The 22533-nt window shown below is 40.5% G+C and overlaps 1 protein-coding gene across 1 annotated transcript; it reads left to right on the top strand.

Moving 5' to 3' along the window:
* Positions 1-2109: 2109 nt before the first annotated feature.
* On the top strand, positions 2110-16202 carry slc17a6b (solute carrier family 17 member 6b). The gene is made up of 12 exons (XM_080458252.1): positions 2110-2539; positions 4064-4319; positions 5416-5534; positions 7283-7397; positions 8584-8671; positions 8804-8890; positions 9344-9486; positions 9688-9837; positions 11006-11138; positions 11504-11614; positions 13158-13285; positions 14432-16202. The coding sequence occupies exons 1-12, from the start codon at positions 2466-2468 to the stop codon at positions 14771-14773; spliced, it is 1746 nt and encodes a 581-aa protein (XP_080314378.1). The 5' UTR covers positions 2110-2465; the 3' UTR covers positions 14774-16202.
* The last annotated feature ends 6331 nt before the right edge of the window (positions 16203-22533 follow it).

Genomic DNA, 22533 nt, shown 5'->3' with positions numbered 1-22533 from the left:
AAAAATAAAAGAGAAAACCAAAAACTTTTGTTTGAGTTTTGTTTTCTGTATTGTGCGTCGTCCATCAATCTATCCCTATAATCCATCCATCTTCGATATCACTTCATTCAATTCACGGTCATGTGGGGGCGGGAGTCGATCCCAGGTGACTGAAACAGACAACCACACACACGCGCGCACACACACACACACACACACACACACACACACACACACACACACACACACACACACACACACACACACACACACACACACACACACACACACACACACACACACACACACACACACACACACACACACACACACACACACACACACACACACACACACACACACACACATTTAATAGGAGCAGTGTGTGGAGGAAGTCAGAGTACCCAAAGAAAACTCAAGGAAGCAGGAAGAACATGCATGTTGCACTAAGAAAATCCACCACTGGATTCAAATCAGGGACTTTATCAATGTGCTGAAAGGACTCTAACCACCACCAGGCCTTATTTGTACATTATACTAATATGATTGGGTTTAAAAAAAAAAAAAGTTTCCTTCACAGTCAGTTCTGTGAATCAAAGATTATTTCCAGAGATGTCATTTATCAAGCCATCTTCTTCAAATAGTTATTTGTGCTGATGATAGTTTTCTGCCAGCACAACCATATAAACTATTCACAGATTCTTCACTTATTCTCCTTCTTCTGCACTAAAAGGTCAACCTATGAAACATTCATTTAAAAACTCTGCTGGACACAAGACGCTCTGCATGTGTGTGATGGAAAATCTCCTCCCAACTCATGTGATCAGGGCAACCAAAACATATTGTGACTTCTGACTGATCCTAATAATCACTGATCAATGCTTTAGGTTCATATCTTTAGTGATATAGTCTTAAATCTTCAACAGGTGAATGAGATGAACGTTTGTTGATGAATCAGTGAAACAACCGATCAAAGTTACAGGAAGAACACATTATGATTTAGTATTCTACACGTTCATTCAAATAATAAAACTTAAAAATGTATAAGACTTTCTCCCACAATCATTACAAATAAATGAAATAACTAATTAAAAACCAGATTGAGATTCTTTTAACAAACACCAGATGGCGCTCTATGACCACAAATGGAAAAAATGAAGGCGTAGTTGCCTTTTCTTTCCTCCCTTTTGTCTCTTTATTTGCACAAGATCGCTCTTTTAAAAGTACAAAATAATAGCTAATATTTTTTACTATAAGTGTATAAAGCAATCAGCTCTGTATTTATGGTTTGTTGCTTCATAGGATTTTTGTCCATATATCTTTGAAATACGTGGACATATTGACAAGCAAAGATTGAGAAAAATATGTTTATTTTCCTTTCAAAATAGTGCTCATACCTTTGTGGGAAGAAGTGGTTGTCGGGGGAATGAAAACAAGGGGAGACGTTTAAATTATTGATGAATTCCTCGGATGGGGAGAGGAGCCTTTTGGGGGGTGGAGGAGGGTGGAGGAAGGTGAGGTGGGGAAGTGGGAGATCCACTCCTGCTCATTTGGTTTCCATAGCACCGCCCTCCTGAGAACTGCAGCTTTTATATCATGGCTTACTCTCATTGTCTTTATATGCATTTTAATATTAAACACATGTTGTTTTTTTGTTTTGTTTTTTCAAAAACAAAACGGAAATAGTTTTATTACACCTCACATGGTTTCAGATATATAAAAAAAAACCAAATAAAGCACTTTAATTTCCCCGACTATTGTATAATGAAATGACAAAAATATTCCAGACGCATGAATGTGTGCTCGGGTGCTGTATATTTTGACGGTGGCCTTTATTGGCGCTGAGCATCTGGCCAGATGTTGAACGCGGAGCTGCTGTCGCTGACCTCGGTGCTGAACACGACGTCAGATGAACCTGCGCTCACCACAGGAGACACGATAGTGCCGCACTCTCTCTTTGACTTATTCAAGCTACTCCAAACGCCCACGCCTGCTTTTTGAACTTTCACTCTTTTTAAAAATATATATATATATATATATATATTCTCCTTCCGTTGCCTCTCGTTTTTTGTTTTTTTTTCCCCCCCTCTTTGTCCGCACCCCTCTGCGACGCTGGTTCTCAGTTTCCCAGGGTCTGGTGGTGATGGCACTTGGCGCGGCTGCTGTACGCCAGGCGGGAGATGAGCCGCTGCTGGATGAAGGCGCGCAGCTCGTTTGATCCTCCGTCTTCACGCAAAGCTGTTTTCGCTTTAGCACCGCGGCTGCAACGCTAAAAAAAAACAAAAAAAAAACCAACAAACCAAAAAAAAAACAACCCAGATCAGACTCCTCTTGGATTGTCGCCTTCCCCGGGCTCAGATTTCGTATATAACTTGGTTTGGTGTTTTCCTCGTTTGTCGCGGCAGTCGGCCATCCTGCGCTGCAACATGACGCGTAAGCAGTAAAATAATATCGAGAAAAAACAGGCCAACACAAAGAAACTGGATATGGAGTCAGTGAAGGCGAGAGCCACGGCGGGGGTGAAGGAATTTGCGGGGAAGACCCTGGGTCATATGTACAGGTAAGGACAGCCTTTGTTTATGTATTTATGTAGTTATTGTGCGCGCGTGCTTCACCTGGTCATTATTGACACGCCTCGGTTTAGGGCACGAGCCGCGGAAGGTGTGTGGGTCCACAGACCTCCTAAAACTGCGGTTTCACAACTTGCAGGGATCTCTAGTCACGCCTCTAGAAGTGAGAAGAAAATTATGTAATCATATGCCCCCGTGTGTGTGTGTGTGTGTGTGTGTGTGTGTGTGTGTGTGTGTGTGTGTGTGTGTGTGTGTGTGTGTGTGTGTGTGTGTGTGTGTGTGTGTGTGTGTGTGTGTGTGTGTGTGTGTGTGTGTGTGTGTGTGTGTGTTAGTTTGGACGCCACTGACTCCTGAAGTAGGGGCCTGTACATGAATCTTATTGGCAAACAGGTTACACAGGAACATGCAGGCCACGTACGATTTTTTGGAGGATTCATTCATAATTTAAACGCTTCCATCTATCCTCTGGATCCAGCAAAAACAGAGCGACAGCTAGTATTATTATTATCTATTCCTTTTTTTTAAATCACTCACTTTGGTTATTTCAACCCACATATCGTTTTTGTTTCGTTATATTTCATTTTTTTTTGTTACCTTCTGCTTTATTATTGCTCATTATTATACAAATATTGATTTTAAAATGTCTGCGTGTGCAGTTAAATCAATAATTATTATAATTATTTTAATTTCGAGTCATATTTATGAGGCCAGTTCCCTTGTGAATTGATCTCACTTGCCTTACATACACGTAGATGTGCGTAAATCACAAGAAAATGCAAGTGAAAAAAACCAGGGCCTCGAGTTTAACTGCAAAACATGTATTTCCAATTGGCCATGTTAGATAGCATTGAACTGCATTATTTTGCAGAAATTTGGTTTTAAATGGTTTCATTAATAGTAATAATTATTATGCAACCATGATTCGGACAGACAGCGTGTAAAGGTGACATTCCTGGAAAGAAAAAAAAAAGCTGGAGGTGTGTGAGGAAAGCCCACAGACACGTGTATGTGTGCGTGTGTGCAGGCTGAAGCTGCTGCTCGGGCTCTGAATGCTAATGAGTGTGGAAGTGAGAGGGGCTGCTGCAATGCGGTACAGTCAGGGACAGGTTCGCCTTTTCTCAGCTTCTCAGGCTGGCCTTGTTGGTTTGATCGTCCTTAGATTGATTAGAGTGTCACATATCTGTCTCTTATTCGTTAATCCTCCATCAGATTCAAACACTATTGATGCGTCCTTTGTTGTGTGACAGAAAGAAAAATGTTCTTTCATTGAGAAAATAGAGCAGGTGGATTATTCTGCAACAAATATACCTGCTGCACATTCCTTACTGCATGGCAACACTTGCTTGCATGGTCAAATTCATAAAACGTGTAGAAATGAAATTATTAACATGTGGAAAATGAAAAGGGCCTCGTGGAATTGTGATTTTATTTCGGACAACATTCTCGGTGAGGTTGTTTGATATGGAGACTGCGGAGTGAGTGTCCTCCTCCTCTTCCTCACCTGGCGGCTGCAGGGTGGTGGAGAGGAGGCAGAAAACCGGGGAGGTGATCGAGCTGACGGAGGACGGGCGGCCCCGGGAGGCCGCGGAGAAGAAACCCCCGCTGTGTGACTGCAATTGCTTCGGCTTGCCCCGCCGCTACATCATCGCCATCCTGAGCGGACTGGGCTTCTGCATCTCCTTCGGTATCCGGTGTAACCTGGGCGTGGCCATAGTGGGCATGGTCAACAACAGCACCATACACCAGAACGGCAAGATCATCATCAAGGAGGTGTGGCAAAGACGCACCGTGAAACACAGAGGCACACCGCATGCCTCGAGATACAGCATGTAGGCAATGTGATCAAATAAAACAAACAAAAAAACACCATGAAGATACATTTTCATCCATATAAGAAGGACTGGGATGATAAGGCCTTTACTAACCACGTTAGGCCATTAAACCATTTCCCAAAAGATTAAATCTCTCAAAATATTCAGATTATGAATCAAGACTTTCAGGGGAATTCAATCCGGGTTTTTGCGCAATATTATGGGAGTGTGTTTTTACTGATGCGTGGGTGATATAATCCTACTGTCGAATGATAAAGTATAGATTGCGGTTTATAGAATTAAAACAAAAAACAACGAATACAATTATGGGAGTGCTTTTGAAAGTGTGAGAAAGGGGCGTCAGCAAACTGCAAGGTGGGCAGGAGTCATCCAGGGTTCAGGGAGATACCTTTCCCAAACATAATTCACTTCTGAGAAAGACATCTGGATAAAAAATAAATACACATCAGGAGGGTGCACTCTGAATAACGTCATTAGGTGTTTTCATTTCTGAATTTATTGTAGGTGTATTGGAGATTAAATAAAATCTTAAATTCGAACGACGAGAAAACAAAAGAGTTCGTTTTTTCTAATTACCTATATGGATCCAAACAGCAGTTAATATCGATATCTTATATTGTGATAAACATGAGTAATTTCAGCATTCAACATCGTGAGGGTTATTATATCAATATTTGAACAAATCAAACTGAGAGCAGACTGTTTCCGATTACATTTAGTTTTTTGTTTGCTTTCTGAACATGTTGTCGTTCTTAACACCCCAAAATCGTTTATTTATCTTCGATCAGCGTCTATTTTCAGTTAATATTTCTTCATAGTACAAAGATGGATGCTTTTTGCAATTCAGTTTAAAGTCGTTCAATAGAAATAAACCGCTCGAGGCCTTCTCCGACCAGGCCCACCTGAAGATCACTCCCTTGAAGAATAATTTTGATTGATTCATTTAAAAAAAATGCAGCGAGTTGAAGTCTTTAATCCCTCGTCTTCTTCTTCTTTTTTTCTGCACTGCTTTTCTTTTGCACATCATCCACCAGAAAGCCAAGTTCAACTGGGATCCAGAGACGGTGGGAATGATTCACGGATCCTTTTTCTGGGGCTACATCGTGACACAGATCCCGGGAGGATACATATCCTCCAGGCTGGCAGCAAACAGGTAGGCGGGTCTGCCAGTGGATTTCCATAAATACAACACTGACACAGGCAAGTGGCATTTTAAAGATTGCTGACAAATCAAGCGAAATGTCTCCACAGTTGAAGACCCCCCTCCCTCCCTCCCGCCCCCCCCCTTTTTTATTTTGTCATCTCAATCTATTTTAGTGGCTTCATTTGATATTTTAGAAATGCATGGGAGACGACATTACGCACGACAAGGGTAGAATAAATTGAGATACGCAGAAAGAAATAAGATCAAGAACAGAGAAAACAGCGGAGTCATCCTTTGTGTTTTGAAGCAGATGAGTGTGTATCTCTTTGTTGAGTGTCTTCACTACATGAAGCAGCAGACAGACAGTCTGCGGCTCTGGAGGAGGCTGCCGGGCTGCCAGGCCTGCTGCCCCCGGTGTCAGGGCTTTCTGCCACCTGTTAATGAGCTCCCTGGAGAGGGGGAGCCGGCTCTAATCTGTCGCTCTCTCCGGGCGGAGATACACCAGACCCGGATTTAATTCGCATGAGCACAAGCCAAGGCGTCAGCCAACATAATGACGGTATATATTGCAGAAGCGAGGCTGTTTGAATTTATACGACGCTGCATATTTAATGGGGGACCGACTGATATGGGCCAGTTATTTATTATTAACCTTGTTATTTATTGCCATATCAAAATAGCACAACTCTCCTTAGCCCTAGTGGCCTGGAAGCATGTAGCCCATCATTTCAACTATGTTTTAGTTAAAACCCAAACAAATTCTACGCAAGAACAAATTTAACAGCTATTTCTACGTGTTAAACGTTTATTATAGGCCCATTCCGTTTTTATAATGATTTCCCCCCCCTGCACTGTGGTTTCAATGATTGGCACGAGGATGTAATCAATTGGTCTAGTGCAGACAGAAGCCCTCTCCGGATTAGGATTTGCCCCCCCACGTGCAGACGAGAGGGTTTCTTTCACGTGACAGAAATGACAAACAGGTTTCACGGATGGCCTTGCAAAAAAATATTAAAATATCGTTGATTTATATGAGTAAAATGTAATTTTATTCGCCTTTAATTGAAAAAACCCCAGTGGTCGGTATTTTTAATAGCGAGCAAGAGTGTCCATGAGTCATTTCCCCAAATCATTAGTAAGTTATAACAAGAAATATGAAGCCGAAATAGTCTCGGATAAATCCTCCGCTTTCCCCCTTTGGACCACGTCACTTTAAAATTAAATGTCACTCTTCATGAAAAACTGATTTCTTAAGCGGCACCGGAGTGAATAGCGTTGCTATGGCGACACAGACGTACCAACGAGACCGCTGCCTATATTCTATGACGTCTAAACAGTGCGTGCGACACCTGGCCAATCAGAGTCCAGGCACGTCACAGGGTGCAGTGGTAGTGAGTCTCTACAGGAGCACTAAATGAACCAGTTATTTTCTTTAAAAAAACAACAACAAATAAACAAAACAAAAACAAAACCAATAATAATAATAATAATAATAATAAAAAAACAACCTTCAATTGTATTTTATGTCAACATGTGAATAATGATAAATATTTTTGCTTGGAATACTGTTCAAATTCAGGCCATGTTCTAATAACAATGATAATAATAATATTAATAATGGTGCTTTCTTTTAAAAGGAAGAAAGCTGTGCTCTAAAATAATTTTGTTTCTTGTCATCAGTGGCTCACATACATGATCAATTATTTCCTATTGATTTAATCCCTGATGTTAAATGTCTGTTACTGTAATGTTTGCAGGGTATTCGGTGCAGCCATTGTCCTCACCTCCATTCTCAACATGTTCATACCCTCTGCTGCCCGGGTCCATTACGGGTGTGTCATTTTTGTGAGGATATTACAAGGCCTGGTGGAGGTAGGAACATTGAAATCACTGTCATTTTTTGTGGTGGAATTAATGCACTCGTGAATAAAATTTTGCAATCATTTTATAGATATTAATTAGACATAAAGGTTGTACACATCTCATGTGAGCTTCTATTGGTCCAGACAAAGGGTTTTCCTGCATACTCTGCTCCAAATGAAAACAAAGGAAACACAGTGTATACTGTGGGCTGGATATGCAGCCAGAGGAAACGTGAGATGACCTGTATTGATCCAGTCCACTACAGCTGGGTTTGTGGGGTAGTCCAGCTCATTGTTTTTATCGTTACACTTTGTATCCTGGATACAGCAAAATGCTCCTATGCAGATGGATAAGAATGAAAATGTTGGTTATGCTGATGCACATAAATCCTCTGGCTTTGTAGTGAAACATAGCACCCGGACAAATCCCTGCTGCTGTGTGATACACCTTGGTATGTTGACTTTGTTAGTTTGAAAGCTGATGCTATGGTTTCTTACGCCGTAGATTACCAGAAATAAAGCGAAAACGTGAAGATAAAAAGTTGGCATCAATGTGTAAGCATTGGCATCAAATTTGGGGTTTTGGGATGAATGGTAAGGAGAATTACATCTGCAGATTAACACTGTAAAATATAGTGGAGCACACCTAGACTAAAAGAGATATTTAAGAATTATTCAAAATAATTAAAGCTATATTACTGTAATGAAGTCCATGTAAATCATATTATACATCTACACAGTCTGTTTGAATTGAAGTTTGATGAACATTTATGATCTCGTGGCGGGCCTGATTTTCTCCATGAACTGCTCATCAGGTCCTGTTTGTTCAGGCACCATACAGTTTGTTCATGGTAATTACAAAGGTGAAAATGTTAATGGTTGTTGGATATTGAGTCAGATATCTGTTGATTAAGATTAATATCCAAAAGGATATTCAAAACAGACTGTTAGACCGTCCTAAAGTTAAGAACATTCTCTGATGAAATTGTCGCATTCTTAAAAAAAGTCATAGTTGATGCTTATCGTCTTTAACAGAGCTGGAAATTGGTGCAAAAATAACGCAGGCACATAATTTGCCATTGTATCGCTGTAAATCAACATCTCTCTTACGTGAATTTACATTATTGTCAGTTGTGCTCAAATAAAGCTGAAAGAACACAAAGTTCCTACAGACTATTTATGTGTGGCTTGTTTAGGGAGTGACCTACCCAGCCTGTCATGGCATCTGGAGTAAGTGGGCTCCGCCACTGGAAAGGAGTCGTCTGGCCACCATCTCATTCTGTGGTAAATAATTACAGCTCAATTTCTCTGACTGGCATTTATGAATTGGGTTTCAGAATTGGGCTGCTGCCTGATTACACCGATTAGGATGTTGAAGCTGTCAGCCGCTGACTTCCTCCTCTTGCCTTTTTTCAGGTTCCTATGCCGGTGCTGTGATCGCAATGCCTATGGCTGGGATTCTGGTTCAGTACAGTGGATGGTCCTCGGTGTTTTATGTCTATGGTAAGGCAGGCTGACGAGGCCCTGCAGACAGTGCGGGTGTTTATTTTTGATACATAGGGAAATGGCAGCCCAAGAACAATAGTCTTTGAATAGTGTTTTCAAGTTGAACTAAGCCTGACACTTTCAGGGTTTGACAGCTGGTGAATTCAGTCAAAGTCAAATGGATTTATCTGGGCGAACTGTGTATTGATTCCCTCCCCTCAATGTTTTGGAGTGTCAATAAATAAACCAACAACAACTCTCTCTCACACTCTCTCTCTCTCTCTCTCGCTCTCTCTCTCTGGACTTGATACAGTTCGCTTTTGCCGTTTGGCTTTTATTCTCTCAGGCAGTTTGGAAAGATCACACTGCCAAAACCTTTTACATGTGATTACTGATGAGGTTAAAATTAGCTGCAGTCCTTCATCTGTGATTATCTCGAGCTCTGACTTGCAATCTGTCTGTAATGTGCAGGATGCGTTGGCATCTTCTGGTATATGTTCTGGGTCCTTGTGTCTTATGAGAGCCCCGCCGAACATCCAACCATCACCGATGAGGAACGCTGCTATATCGAGGAGAGCATTGGAGAAAGTGCCCAGCTAATGGGTCCCTCAGAGGTGGGCGGGTACCCTCCCATAACAAGCTGAACTTCCGCATCCGTGAATCATTTCCGACACTATTTTCTATATATTTTGTTAACTTATCAACTGCAGTACAAGCACTGAAATAAACTCATCAGTCAGTTCTACCACTTTTGTGTTTTGATAGAGACATGATATAGGAACAGGCAATTTAATGTGTGACATAATTTATTTCAGAAATTCAAGACGCCTTGGAAGAAGTTCTTCACCTCAATGCCTGTCTATGCAATCATTGTGGCCAACTTCTGCAGGAGCTGGACGTTTTACCTGCTGCTGATTAGCCAGCCTGCATACTTTGAGGAGGTGTTTGGCTTTGAAATAAGCAAGGTAAGATTACACGACCATAGTGTGTACAAATCACAAGCATAAAGCGTGGATAGCCTGATCACTGAGGTATAGATTAATATGGAAACACAGCACCAGAGCGTCACACTCAGTCGCTTTAAAAGTGAGCATGTGAGACTTTGCTGTTGGACTAACGGATCGATTTGAAATCAGAATCAATGTCAGTGGAACTAGTGGCCACTGGCTCTTTCTAATGAACTGAGACTCAACATAATAACGGAAAATCCCCTCATAGCAGACATGAAAAGATTTGCCGCTGAATATCTGTGGTAGAAAATCACAAAAGAAGGATGTTCTCTTGAGCAACTATAATCTGCCAAATGAGTACATTTCATATTATGTCAATGCTTTTCAAGATCAGTGGCTGATGAAATACAAATTAATGTGCTGAAATACGTGTTATTGGATCTGATATTGTCTCAGAATCCAACTACAAAGAGGGAAGCAGTCAAACACGGCAAAATCTTAATGACGTGAACATTGTCAGTCGATTTGATCCTCACAAGAGATTTCAAAATCCTTTAAATGAGTGTCGCTTTTACAAATCAATACTATAAACAATCACAAATTCACAGTAACAATGAAGTTCGAATTTGTAAAAAAAAATGACATGTGTCCTGTCGTAATGTTGGTATTCCGTTTATAACAAGAATAATTCACATCCATTCTTTAATATGACCTTTTTGTGTCGAGTTTGCATGTTCTCCTTGTGTTTTTCTTCAAGCACCTCAGCCTCCTCTACCAATGCAAAGATGTGCACTAGAGATTAAATGGTGACTCTAATTTGTACATGTGAGTGAGTGCTGGTCTGTCTCCTTGTGTCAGCCCCATGATGGGTTGATGACACAGGGTGTACTCTGGTTGTACGTCCCCGGAACTTAATCAAATCAGTTCTAGAAGATATACAGTATGTTTGTTTGTCAAACAAGACTTATTATTAATATAAATTCCCTGAGTGAGTAAAGGTTTATGTTTGCACTCAACAATCAGAAGGGAATGGCAGAGGCCTTTAAAATGAGAAAAAGCATTATTTTGAAACTATTAAAATGTCATCCAAAACATGACTTTACATTGATTTACCTTGAAAAAGCATAACAAATGAGTTGTGGTTTTCTTTCTGACTCGGTGGACTTTGTGTGTACGATTGCAGGTCGGCATCCTGTCTGCCCTCCCCCACTTGGTGATGACCATTATTGTGCCCATCGGTGGCCAGCTGGCTGACTACCTGCGGAGCAGGAACATCCTGACCACGACCACGGTCAGGAAAATCATGAACTGTGGAGGTGAGAATTCTGAAGTGAGGATGAAATAAAGTGTTTCCACACCTCTCCCCACACTGCTACAGGGTGTTACTTCCATGGTGTTGGATCCATTATGTAGTTATATTTATTTATAGATCTTTACTCTTCACTGCCCACCAGTTTTAAGAGACAGTTTTGTTTATATTTTTGTAAAATAAAACAAAAAAAACTATTCGTTCAATGCTTCAATCCACAGGCTGACTCTGTGGGTGTGACTGTGCATTGATTTCATATCTGTCACTTGTGTAATTGAGTGCAGGCCATATCATGCCTAATTCAATTGGCAGTGTGATGACCAGCAGCCTGTGGGCTTTTTGTCTGACCTGCTGTCTCCCTTTCTCTGCTAGGATTTGGCATGGAGGCCACATTGCTGCTGGTGGTCGGATATTCCCACAGCAAAGGGGTGGCAATCTCCTTCCTGGTGCTTGCTGTGGGCTTCAGTGGATTTGCTATATCAGGTTAGTAGAACTAAAGACACTATCAGCCCAGTCAGAGGACAACTTGGATACAAACATCATGGTGTGGCCGTGTAGTCACAACAATCTGGAAATACGATGATTCAGTGTCAACAACTAAAGATACACTGTAAGATTTGTGATTCTCTAAAGTGAGTCAAACTGACTATATGAAAAGAGTCAGGGTACACTCTGGACAAGTCGCCAGTCCACCATGGGGAAAAGACACACATTCCTTCACACCTACAATCTATTTAGTGCCACTAAATAACCTCATGAAAAGCACGTCAAGTACACACACAAACAAAGGAGAGCATACAAACCCCACATAGAAATAACCCCAAGCCCACATTTGAGTCAACCGCTGTGAGGAACAGTGCTGGCCACTAATCCACTGTGTGGCTTTGATAAACAGCTTCTTCATATGATGTTGAAAAGGTGCCTGTGCTTGTGAGGCACTTGGCTTTCCAAAACTAGTTAAAGTTACGTAGGAAGTTACGTAGGAAGCAGTCTCTAATACAAGAAGTAACACAGTGTATATAAGTATCATCCATTAAAAATGATGATTGGTAGAAAAGACTGGCAGCCCCCTAATGGCAATGTCTCACTGTCTCCTAACAATTTAGCTATATTTGAAAGACTGTTAGTTTAACGAGATGAGATGAGATGAGATGAGATGAGATGAGATGAGATGAGATGAGATGAGATGAGATGAGATGAGATGAGATGAGATGAGATGAGATGAGATGAGATGAGATGAGATGAGACGACCTTTAATGCTGAACAGCAATTAATAGGTGAGGTTGGATTTCTGAAAGAGCAATAATAATTACAGGTAACAAAGCACAATAACAATAGGAGAAATTAGATGAGAAATCACATTACACACATTATAAAACTTATCATCATGCTAGAACTTGTTGTTTTTCTCCAAGACAAACCAGAATAAAATCTATTTTTGCGTAGTTTTTTGTATGTCCAGCTAATGTATTCTTGGGCTATGAGACGTGACCTTTGGGTTGATCCAGGCTTCCTGTTGACCCCTTCAGGTTTCACATATTGCCGTAACAATACAAGTCTTTCATGTGACCCTTTTAGCTTCCTTGAACCATTCATTCATCAGATTTCAGCACGTTCATGCTTCATCAGAAAGGATGCAGACGTTTATGAATTTGTGCAAAATCAGTTTCCTGCCTGTTGTTTCCAAGCTTTCTCCCGGAGTGTTTAATAATTCAGTGATAGCTGTCTCGGGGGATTTGCCAAGCAGGCAGCGTGCGGCAGCTCACGAGGACACTTACTCATTCAGCCAGTCAGAGTGGGGGAGGAGGAGATGGATGTGTGGCGAGTTGATGCCTATTTTTTGCAACAAGACGGTCCCCATTTGTGCTGCTTTTATCTCCAACTGTGTCCTGCCCGAGTTCTTGTTGTTTTTGTTGTTGTTTTGCCTGATACACGGTCATGCTGCCTTACTCAGTTTGTTATTTATAAGAACCATATTTAGTGATGAAGGTGACATTTCTGAGTAATGTTGTATTTGCTTCATCAGGTTTTAACGTCAATCACCTGGACATTGCCCCCCGTTATGCCAGCATCCTGATGGGCATCTCTAATGGTGTGGGTACCTTGTCCGGGATGGTGTGCCCACTCATTGTTGGTGCTATGACAAAGAACAAGGTGAATACTTCGTACATGCTGAGAAGTAATACATAATGGGAATACAACAATAAAGATGCGTATGGAGCATAATAAAGAATGCTTGTCAGAACCCTTTAATAAATAACACATTAACTTGTAGTTATAAAGTAATTCATTAATACAACCACAAGAGCAATACAGATCTGTGATCAGATAGGACAGTACACTAATACTATTACAGTAATAAAAACAATATATCTGCATATGGGAAGGTCTAATGACTGGGAGATACTGTACAATAATAAATGTTTATATGAGAGATCAGAAACTTTTAGACTGTCAGGAAGGCTGAGCAGTGAATTATTAGTTACTAGATTTATTAGTTTAGTTATTAGAGGAATTAACGGTAGTGAAAAATATTTCTGATGAGCTGGTGTTCATCAAATACATGTAAAAATGTACAAGTAAACATACAGTTTTTAACTGTTACAGCTTGAGTCAGACGATTCAATTTCAAAATGTGGTGGAATACACTCTGAATCAAAGTGCTTGAACCCCAATGCCCAAACCCCAAACATCGAAACCAACCCACTGCACATGCTCTTGCTGAGTGCATATTGTTGGTTGACAGCTGGTCTTTGTAATATTTTTCAGGTCACAAGTTAGTATTGTTAAGTAGTTGGAGTACATAGGCAGCACAGACACAATTCTTGTTGTTCTAGATGGAAGTTTTCCATTTAACATTTCTGGTGAGTTTGCAGACTGTTGTATCTATCACACTTTGTCTGGAGCAGGTACAATGTTTTTTTTTTTTTAAAGCCTATTTCATTATTTAAATTCTTATATTGAAAGACACCTATAGTGACAATAAATTCGGTTTTAAAATGTGACTTTTATTAAAATAAGTAATAGTTTTACTCTCCACTCCATGGTTTTGTCTGAATAATTAAAAGGAAGACTAAAGAATAATGCAGGGAAAAAGTGGCCTGACCCTGCCCAAAGAAGAGGCCCACTTTACACTTAGAAAAACACTAACTTAAATCATCCCTAATTTAATGATTTTTTTTGTGTGAAATAAATAGTGTTGTTTACTTGCCCTCTTGGTAGTCAGTATATTATGTCTGGTTGGTGCAGCTCTATAATGAATATGGAAAATAACTCATATTCCCTTTACTTGCCTTTCAGACTCGAGAGGAGTGGCAGTACGTGTTCCTGATCGCCTCCATGGTGCATTATGGGGGTGTGGTCTTCTACGGGCTCTTTGCGTCTGGTGAGAAACAACCCTGGGCCGACCCAGAACTCACCAGCGAGGAGAAGTGTGGCTTCATCGACGAGGACGAGCTGGCGGAGGAGACCGGAGACATCACTCAGAGTTACAGTGCTTTCGGGGGCCAGGCTAAGACGTACGGTGCGACCACGCAGGTGAACGGAGGCTGGGCCACTGGCTGGGAGAAGACGGAGGAATACGTCCAGGAAGAAGCGCAGGCGGGGGGCTACGGATATAGGCAGGACGAGGGATATTCTTAGACCAAACATACATTCACCGAGACATAAGTAGACTTATTTTCCCTGAGTGTGCATCAGTTTTAGTCCTAAAAAAAAAAAATCAACAAATTAGAACCGAGTAAAAAGTTACGTTGTATTGTTTGCACAAATTCAAAAAAAAAAAAAAAGCTACAAAAAATAATCAGCTTAATGTAAAAATTACTGAAATATATATGTAAAATCAAAGATATTTGATTATGAGAGTGTAAACACATATCAAATTGGCAGTCTGTAAATGTATTATTATTATGCATATTGATGATAAATATATTTATTTGGAGTGCAATCGTGCGTCAAAGTGAACATTTTCATCCATCAGCTGAGGCTTCCTGATCACAATGTGAAGCCTGTAGGATAATGTAGAAGCTGCCCATCAGAATCTAACAAAGCAGACGTTACAGTGCAATGTTCTACAAGCCAGCCATTTCAGTGTATAGAAACATCACTGCACAGCATTGTAAACAGAAACTAGACACTGTTGATATAGATTGTACTGTACCTCTCCTCGATGCACTCAGACTAGTGTGTCCTTTTAATGCACAATAGGATCTTTTTTTGGTTTGTTTCGTTTTCCTATCACCTGCTTCTCTTTGTGTGTAAATCTAAGTGATGTAGGTGAGTCAGTGTAGCAAACTGACGAGTGGCTCGGTATGGGTGCCTGGTTCTACACACATGAAAAGGTATAGATGTCTTTCGAATGTTCGTTATTCCTGTGTTTTGTAACTCCGTACCGCTGCGATTGAGCATTTGATTTTTGACATTTGTAGCCCGACACATCTCAGCAGTGGAGTGCAGGAGCAAAGCCATCCGCATTGATAAACTCATCAGTAGGATCAAGTCGCTCAAATTCTAGCTGTACTGATGCGCTGTTGAAATTTAGTCTAACAGAAAACTTATATGACAGAGTAAATATCTTAAAGAGTTTATAGATTAAATATAGACATTGATAGAGCACAATATATTTAGTTGTACATGACCTTAAGAAGGGTTTGTGCAATGCAAAAACTTGGACGATGAACCAAAATCAGTATGAGACTCTTGGTTGCAAACTAAATACTGTTCAATGGAAAGAAAATAAATGATGTTTAGAAGAGAGTAAGACATTTATATATACAATCAAAAGGATATGTGAGTAGAAATTATTTACATTTTATGCATTTGTGAAGTTTTTTATCACAGGTTTAATCTGCATCATCAGGACCAAACGACAAAACAATTCCACCAACTAAACACATATTCAGAGCCGTGAAACAGCACAGAAAAGAAATCAATTAAACGAGCTGAACAACATTCATTTTAAGTCCTTTCAAAACTAAAACTAGTTGGTTATAAGATTATACAAGTTGTGAACGTTCCAAAACAAGTATTTGAATGTATTTCTATTATTTAGTATTTAGTTTAAAGTTCAACCAAAAAAATGAAGAAGAAGAAGAAGAAGAAGAAGAAAAAAAAAAGCATAATTCTATTTACATTTTTATTCAGTTTTGAGGGGCAAATAGTCATGTGCAATCTGGACAAACTCTTGGTCAGTTTGTTTTTGCTCCGCTGCAGAGTGAAAGTGGGATGAGACGCCTTCTGAATCACTATGTTCTGTGAGGACCTGCCTTTATCTGTGGAAGTCTGGTAAATCAAAAGTGTTTTAGCCAAAAGAAACAATTAACACACACCAGAGCCACGCGTGTCGTCTTCATTCTGCACTCACACTGACAAGGTCTGAAGGGGGCCAACTTTGTTTATTTTCGTCACTTGTCTGTGGAGACCTCAAGTTAGCGCTTCACAACGTAGATGTGTGTGGGTGTGTATTTATGCATGGAACAAAATGAAATTTGCCGTATGTCTTTTTTTTGGGGGGTTGGTTTTGTTCAATTAATGTTAATGCTTTTTGTTCCGATCGTTTTTGTCTTTTTGTCTCAGAACTTGTTACTGATGCTTCAATTTCTTTGCACAATTAACCAAAGGTGAAAAGCAGAGCCGGGTTTTGGCTGGATGTGAACCGTTTTTAAGGTGGTACCGACCATCAGCAGTGGGGTTCCAGCACGCTGGATCCCCACCCTGTGCAGGTGGCACCAAACATTACTCAGTGTACAAAGCAATAAATCCATAGTAACAGTTCTGATTAAATGTCAAGAACAGTCATTATGTAACTGTTTTTTATGCATTTGTTTAAAAGTTGTGTTTTTTGTGATAACAGATGTAGAAAAAAAAAAGAGACTTGTAAAGAAAAAAAAACAAACACATAGGATTAAATGTAGAAAAATATAGTAATAGAGTCCAATGCAAATGTCTTTGACATGTAAAGTGTGCAAAGCGTTTGTGACGGGGCTGCTCACCAGATGAGAATGATAAAACGAGCTCCGTCTGACAGGCGGGCGCTCGTCTTCTTCATGTCTGTGTTTTTGTTTTGGTGTGGTCCACACTGACTGTGTGTTGTTGTTGTTCTCTCTCTCTCTCTCTCTCTCTCTCTCTCTCTCTCTCTCTCTCTCTCTGTTTATTTGGATTAATGTCCTTCATTCAGTGGCTGGACCCCCGCCGCCCTACTTAACCACATGTACCTCCTTCTTACCCCGTGCAACCCTGATATTCTATGGTCACAATATTCAATGACATTGAGGATGAAAACCTGAACATGCGGTTTTTGAAAAATGACAAATGTGCAACCTGAAGTAGTGAGAAGTTTCCTGTTTTTGTGCCTCTGGAGTTAAAGTGTGATTATATGGCTTCTGTTGCTGTGTAAATTGAAAGGTTTGTTGATGTCAAAATGGAATACTCTATATCCTTTTTTTGATATATAAAAAAAAAAACAACGGCCTAACAAAAGCGAACAAATCTGTGTCTTGAGTCTTTCTACCACCAACCAGGAGAAGCAAAAACAGACAAGGAAATAGCTGGTAACACAAGTGAAGATGATCAACCTGTTGCTTATTTAAACAAAACAACAATCTCTGTTTCACGTCTCTGTTCGCAGATTGATTTAATCTTAAAAACCTAAACTACACTTTGTGATAGTTCAGTGATAAACAAGGGGTCCTGTGCAAACAGTTTTCACAATGCATCCTGCTGGAGACTAAGACTTGTGTATGGATGTGCTCATATAGGTTTGTTTACTCTTCATCAAAAAGAAAACAAAATCATACTTCATGGTCCAGTGAGATGAGTGTGAGACTCTTTCTTCCAATGCAAGCAGCCACTGGGTGACTAACGCTCAATGTTTGTTAAAAAGTTAAATGACCTGGACCATGGCCACGAAGGACTGCTGCAAGTCAGGAAACAACAGTCAAGACGTATATGCTTTCTCCTCCAGTGCTAGCATTGTGATGAGTTGGTTGTGGATGGATGTGAGTGTGAAGTGAGTTTTGGCAGCCCCAACAAGGCCACAGGAAATGCAGAGTTAATGGCCGCCCTCCTTCCCCCTTGGTGAAATCAATAGGGTCAGTCCCCAGAGTTTCACCGGACCTATCGACTGTTCTAACCTCTTAATGGAGATGAGAGGGAGGAGGAGCACTTATTGAGCTATTTGGAAGTGCTATTTCCATTTAGGAGCCGACTCCTGTCTCCACCTCTTCAACTCATTTGCACAAAGTCTTTGCAGGTGATTATCAGAGGAGATGCAACAAAACAAAGTGGTGCACCTCAAAAATACATGCCATTTGGTTAATCTTAACGTATTGCCCACAATCATCCTACTTGTTTATCCTATGATTTGGAACCATAGATTATTATATATGTATCCCCCTTTATTCTTTCTCATTTATTCCTCTTATTATTATTTTTCCAGCCAGTCATCAGACCGTCTGATATCTAAGAAGGCATGCTGGGAAATACTAATAGGTTAAAGTTAAATAATAAGTTTACTTATTTATCACATTTCCATCATGATCTGATGGCTGCCATGCGAGGTGCTCACTGTTCACTGGAAGCCACTTTGTGTTCGGTGTCTCTCTCGTGGACACTTCTTCACATGGAAGGTCGAGGTGAGGAATCAAACCACCAGCCCTGCCATTTGAAGGTGACCTGCTCTACCAGTTGAGCCACAGCTGCTCAGTCCAATTAGTGCCTTACTTCCTCCTCACGCTCATGATATTGATAATTTGGATAATTGCATAGTAATCTTGTTGAGGCCGGAAGGTATAGGCTTTTCACCATCAGTAAGTCTGTTTTTGTTAACGGGAGTATTATTGCTGTCATTTACTAGAATATGTCTCTCTCATTTCGCCTTCATCCATGAAAATCTATGAGTCACTTTCCTCTCATTGTGGTTATTTGTGCTTTCAGACACGCTTTGTTTCCTTTGTGTCGATTTACACAATTTTGGATGTTTGGCAGATGTAGAAATGAGTCAGTGCTGATCCGATTGAGGGTGGGCTGCTGTAGATTTAGTTGTAGCAGTGTGTGCATGTGGGAAAACCCTGAAAGGTCAATCCTGGCTTTGAATAAATAAAGTGGGAAATGCAGTCTTGTAGGTGCTGTTACTTTTAAAGTCACGGTTTCAGTCAAAGGATCAAAGCAGCTGACAGCGATAGTCATGAATACTAAAGGTGGAGTTGATAGATAGAAAAACCTTTTATCAGTCTCACAAGTGAGAAATTGCAGTTTAAAAAAAAGAAAAAAGAAAAGTTTGCAAATTGAAACATTTATCAGCAACATACCTTTTGTTTTTTAATAATAAAAAAAAAAAAAGATTTCAATTGAAGTTTCTGAAAAACTTAATAGTATCTTATACACAGTCCAGCCAGGGTTTTACACTCTGGAAATAAAGATGTGTTTTTTGACTCAACATTATGATCAGTTTCACTGCTGAGGATGAGGCTGTTGGACCTGTGGGAACAGGCTACAGTGATGATAGGGCTGATAGTGATCATGTGTGCCTAAGACATTTTATTTATTTTTTTTAATCAAAAATTAAGAAAACCAAATGTGTCTAATATCAAGAGCTAAAGTTTTTATAGCTGTTGAGGTTATAAAACCTTTTGCACAAAAACTGCTCAGGAATAATTACTATTTCAAAGTAGCTTGCAGATTTCACATAACGAAAGCAGAAAACATGTTCACACATTCACACATTCATAGATTCTGGATTTATTCAATAATGAGGATATTACAAGACTACAGACAAACAGTATTCTTGAAATTATTTAAAACATGCACAAACATGCTCTAAAATCACAGTTTTCTTCAAATGATAGAGTGAATATTGACTCGTTATGCATATTGGTCAAACATGCAGACGACTACTGCTTTTCAAATGAATGCAACACTTAACCTCGATATTGCTCTTTGCAGCTCCTTCAGCCCCGATTCCATTTTACTGCAGTAATATTCAGACCACATTCTCTTTGTTAACATTGACGTCAAACAACTCTGCAGGAGCTCGGCGAACTCCAAGGTGACACAGAGGTCTGTGTTTGATTGAAGCACAAGTCCTCGATCAGGTGATGATCAAAACAATGTTTCTCCACCCCCATGCCAGCACTGTGTGTGTGTGTGTGTGTGTGTGTGTGTGTGTTAGTGTGTGTGTGTGTGTGTGTGTGTGTGTGTGTGTGTGTGTGTGTGTGTGTGTGTGTGTGTGTGTGTGTGTCTGTGTGTGTGTGTTTTTGGCTCTTGCCTCGCCTCACTTTATTGATTCAGTAAATTTGACAGGCTTAATAAATGTGTCACTGGTCACCCTTAAACAGTGTTTTCTCACAGCCAACCAGCCTGAACTGTCATCCTGCCCCTGTACAAGCGAGTGAGGTGACCCGTAACCCTTTGCACCCATCAATCAACCAATTACAGAAATAAACTTGCCTCTGAAAAAGAGAAAATAATAAATAAATATAAAAATCAAGTTGACCGTCGACTTGCCGTCTGCATACTGATGCAATTTTTGTGCAGAAACACGTCATTCAGCAGCTCTTTAAATGTCATTTTTTTTGGAGCTGTGATTTTTTCATTTGCATCATATGTATAGATACAGCTTGTGGGCGTGTTTGTCTGACAGCATGGAGGCTAAACAAGGAGAATGAGTGTGCATATGTTCAGCCTTGTAAATGGGTGTTCAGATATGGATGGGGGGCAGGTGCTGTCACGGCCTCCAGGGAGCTGATGGGGGGATTGTGAGAGGAGTGGAAGAGGAGGCCAAAATCACTCTTTAATGACTCCGGGCTGTGCTCGGGCCCCTGAGATCCTATGTGGCTCATAAATAAGTTCCTGATTTGCACAATGTGCCTCCAGCGTTTCAGAGCAGGACACTGGATGATGAGCAAGTATTTATTTCAATAGGATATTGATTAAAGAGCAAGAAGGATCGTGCGGTTTGGGTCTGAATGAATTCATGACAGACATTACTAGTCTTAAAATATAACAAAACTGCAAGACCTGGAATCTCCTGCTTTTAGGAGTTGCTCCTTAGACAGGAATATCTCTTTTTTTCAAAGTAAAAAAAAAAAAAGTAGCTTCTCGTCCAGTCACATTCATTCACATGTGAGCTGTCCATGGTGCTCAGTGACGAATAACTGCGTAACACCACGACGAAGTGTTCACTGAGCTGCACATACATAGATATGTTGAATGCAGATAGACCACAAGACACCATCATGGCATTCAAGAGCTGAGCTGATCCTGTTCTACAAGCCACACTTCTACATGAATATTGGACAACACCCCCCCCCCCCCCCCCCCCCCCCCCCCCCCCCCACACACACACACACACACACACACTAGACTCTGAATCCTCGCTGATTGGTTTGGGAAACAGCAGCAGGATCCTCCTCCCGCACGAGTCAGGAAGCATGATTGGTTGCACATGCCAACCCTCAGCACTACCACCACAGCTGGTATATATTTAGCAGACCGCGCCCCCTCCTCTCCTCCTCCTCCTCCTCCTCCTCTTCATCTACCCATTCCTCCCAACACCTCCATCTCCTCTCCTCATACGCCTCCTACCACCTTGTCAGGAAGTGCGTCATCAGCTCGTCAAGGGGAGCCTCTGGGGCGAGGCACGCTATAGGAAGTCACAAACTCCCCCTCCACAGGCCTCCTTCACGACGGCGTACACAGACTCACAAAGCCAGACGTATGAAGCTCGACAGCATGATGCAAGACTGTCTGCATGGAGCGAGGAGATGTACATTTGTGGTGCAAGTGTTGTTTTGTTTCCTTTCCTTAAACACTGGAGCCGTTTCAAAAGTAGAGCTTTTCTCTTTGATCTCATCCAAAAGGATGACCCATGGGCACACAGTCACAAACCTAAAATGGTCCTAATGGACGTTCTTCCCAGAGTAAAACATGCATTTGATGGGATGCTGAGTAACTCTGCAGAATCATAAGAAAGCCTGGATCAAACCCTCAGTGTGGTGTGACATTGCAAACTTCATACATTGCAATGACCAACTTTTTAAAATTAAAGAAGTACTTTATTTATCCTTTTTTATTGTAGGTTATGGGTTGCATAGTTCTATTGACATTTATGAAGATTAACAGACATAACACAACACTGAATCCTAAAATGAAATAGCCAGGATGCAGCAGTAAAATATATTTTCCTTTTTACTAGTTAACTAACATTAGTATCATATCCATACTCTGAGTTTGTGAAGATATGCAGGTTTTTTTTTTTTTTTTATAAGTGCACAAAATTAACCTTTTCAGGATGCAATTGTAATATTTTTGCACAGAAACAGAGGGAAAGTATTAAGTTATTGTTATAAGATACCATTTTACTGGTTTGGCTCAGTTTGGATCAAAAAGAGAAGAATGGTAATCCT

The sequence above is a fragment of the Lipophrys pholis genome (genome assembly GCF_963383615.2).
Source record: "Lipophrys pholis genome assembly, chromosome: 2".
Lineage (NCBI taxonomy): Eukaryota > Metazoa > Chordata > Actinopteri > Blenniiformes > Blenniidae > Lipophrys > Lipophrys pholis.
The sequence above is the reverse complement of the archived record's forward strand: the minus strand, read 5'-3'. Positions and strand labels throughout refer to the sequence as shown.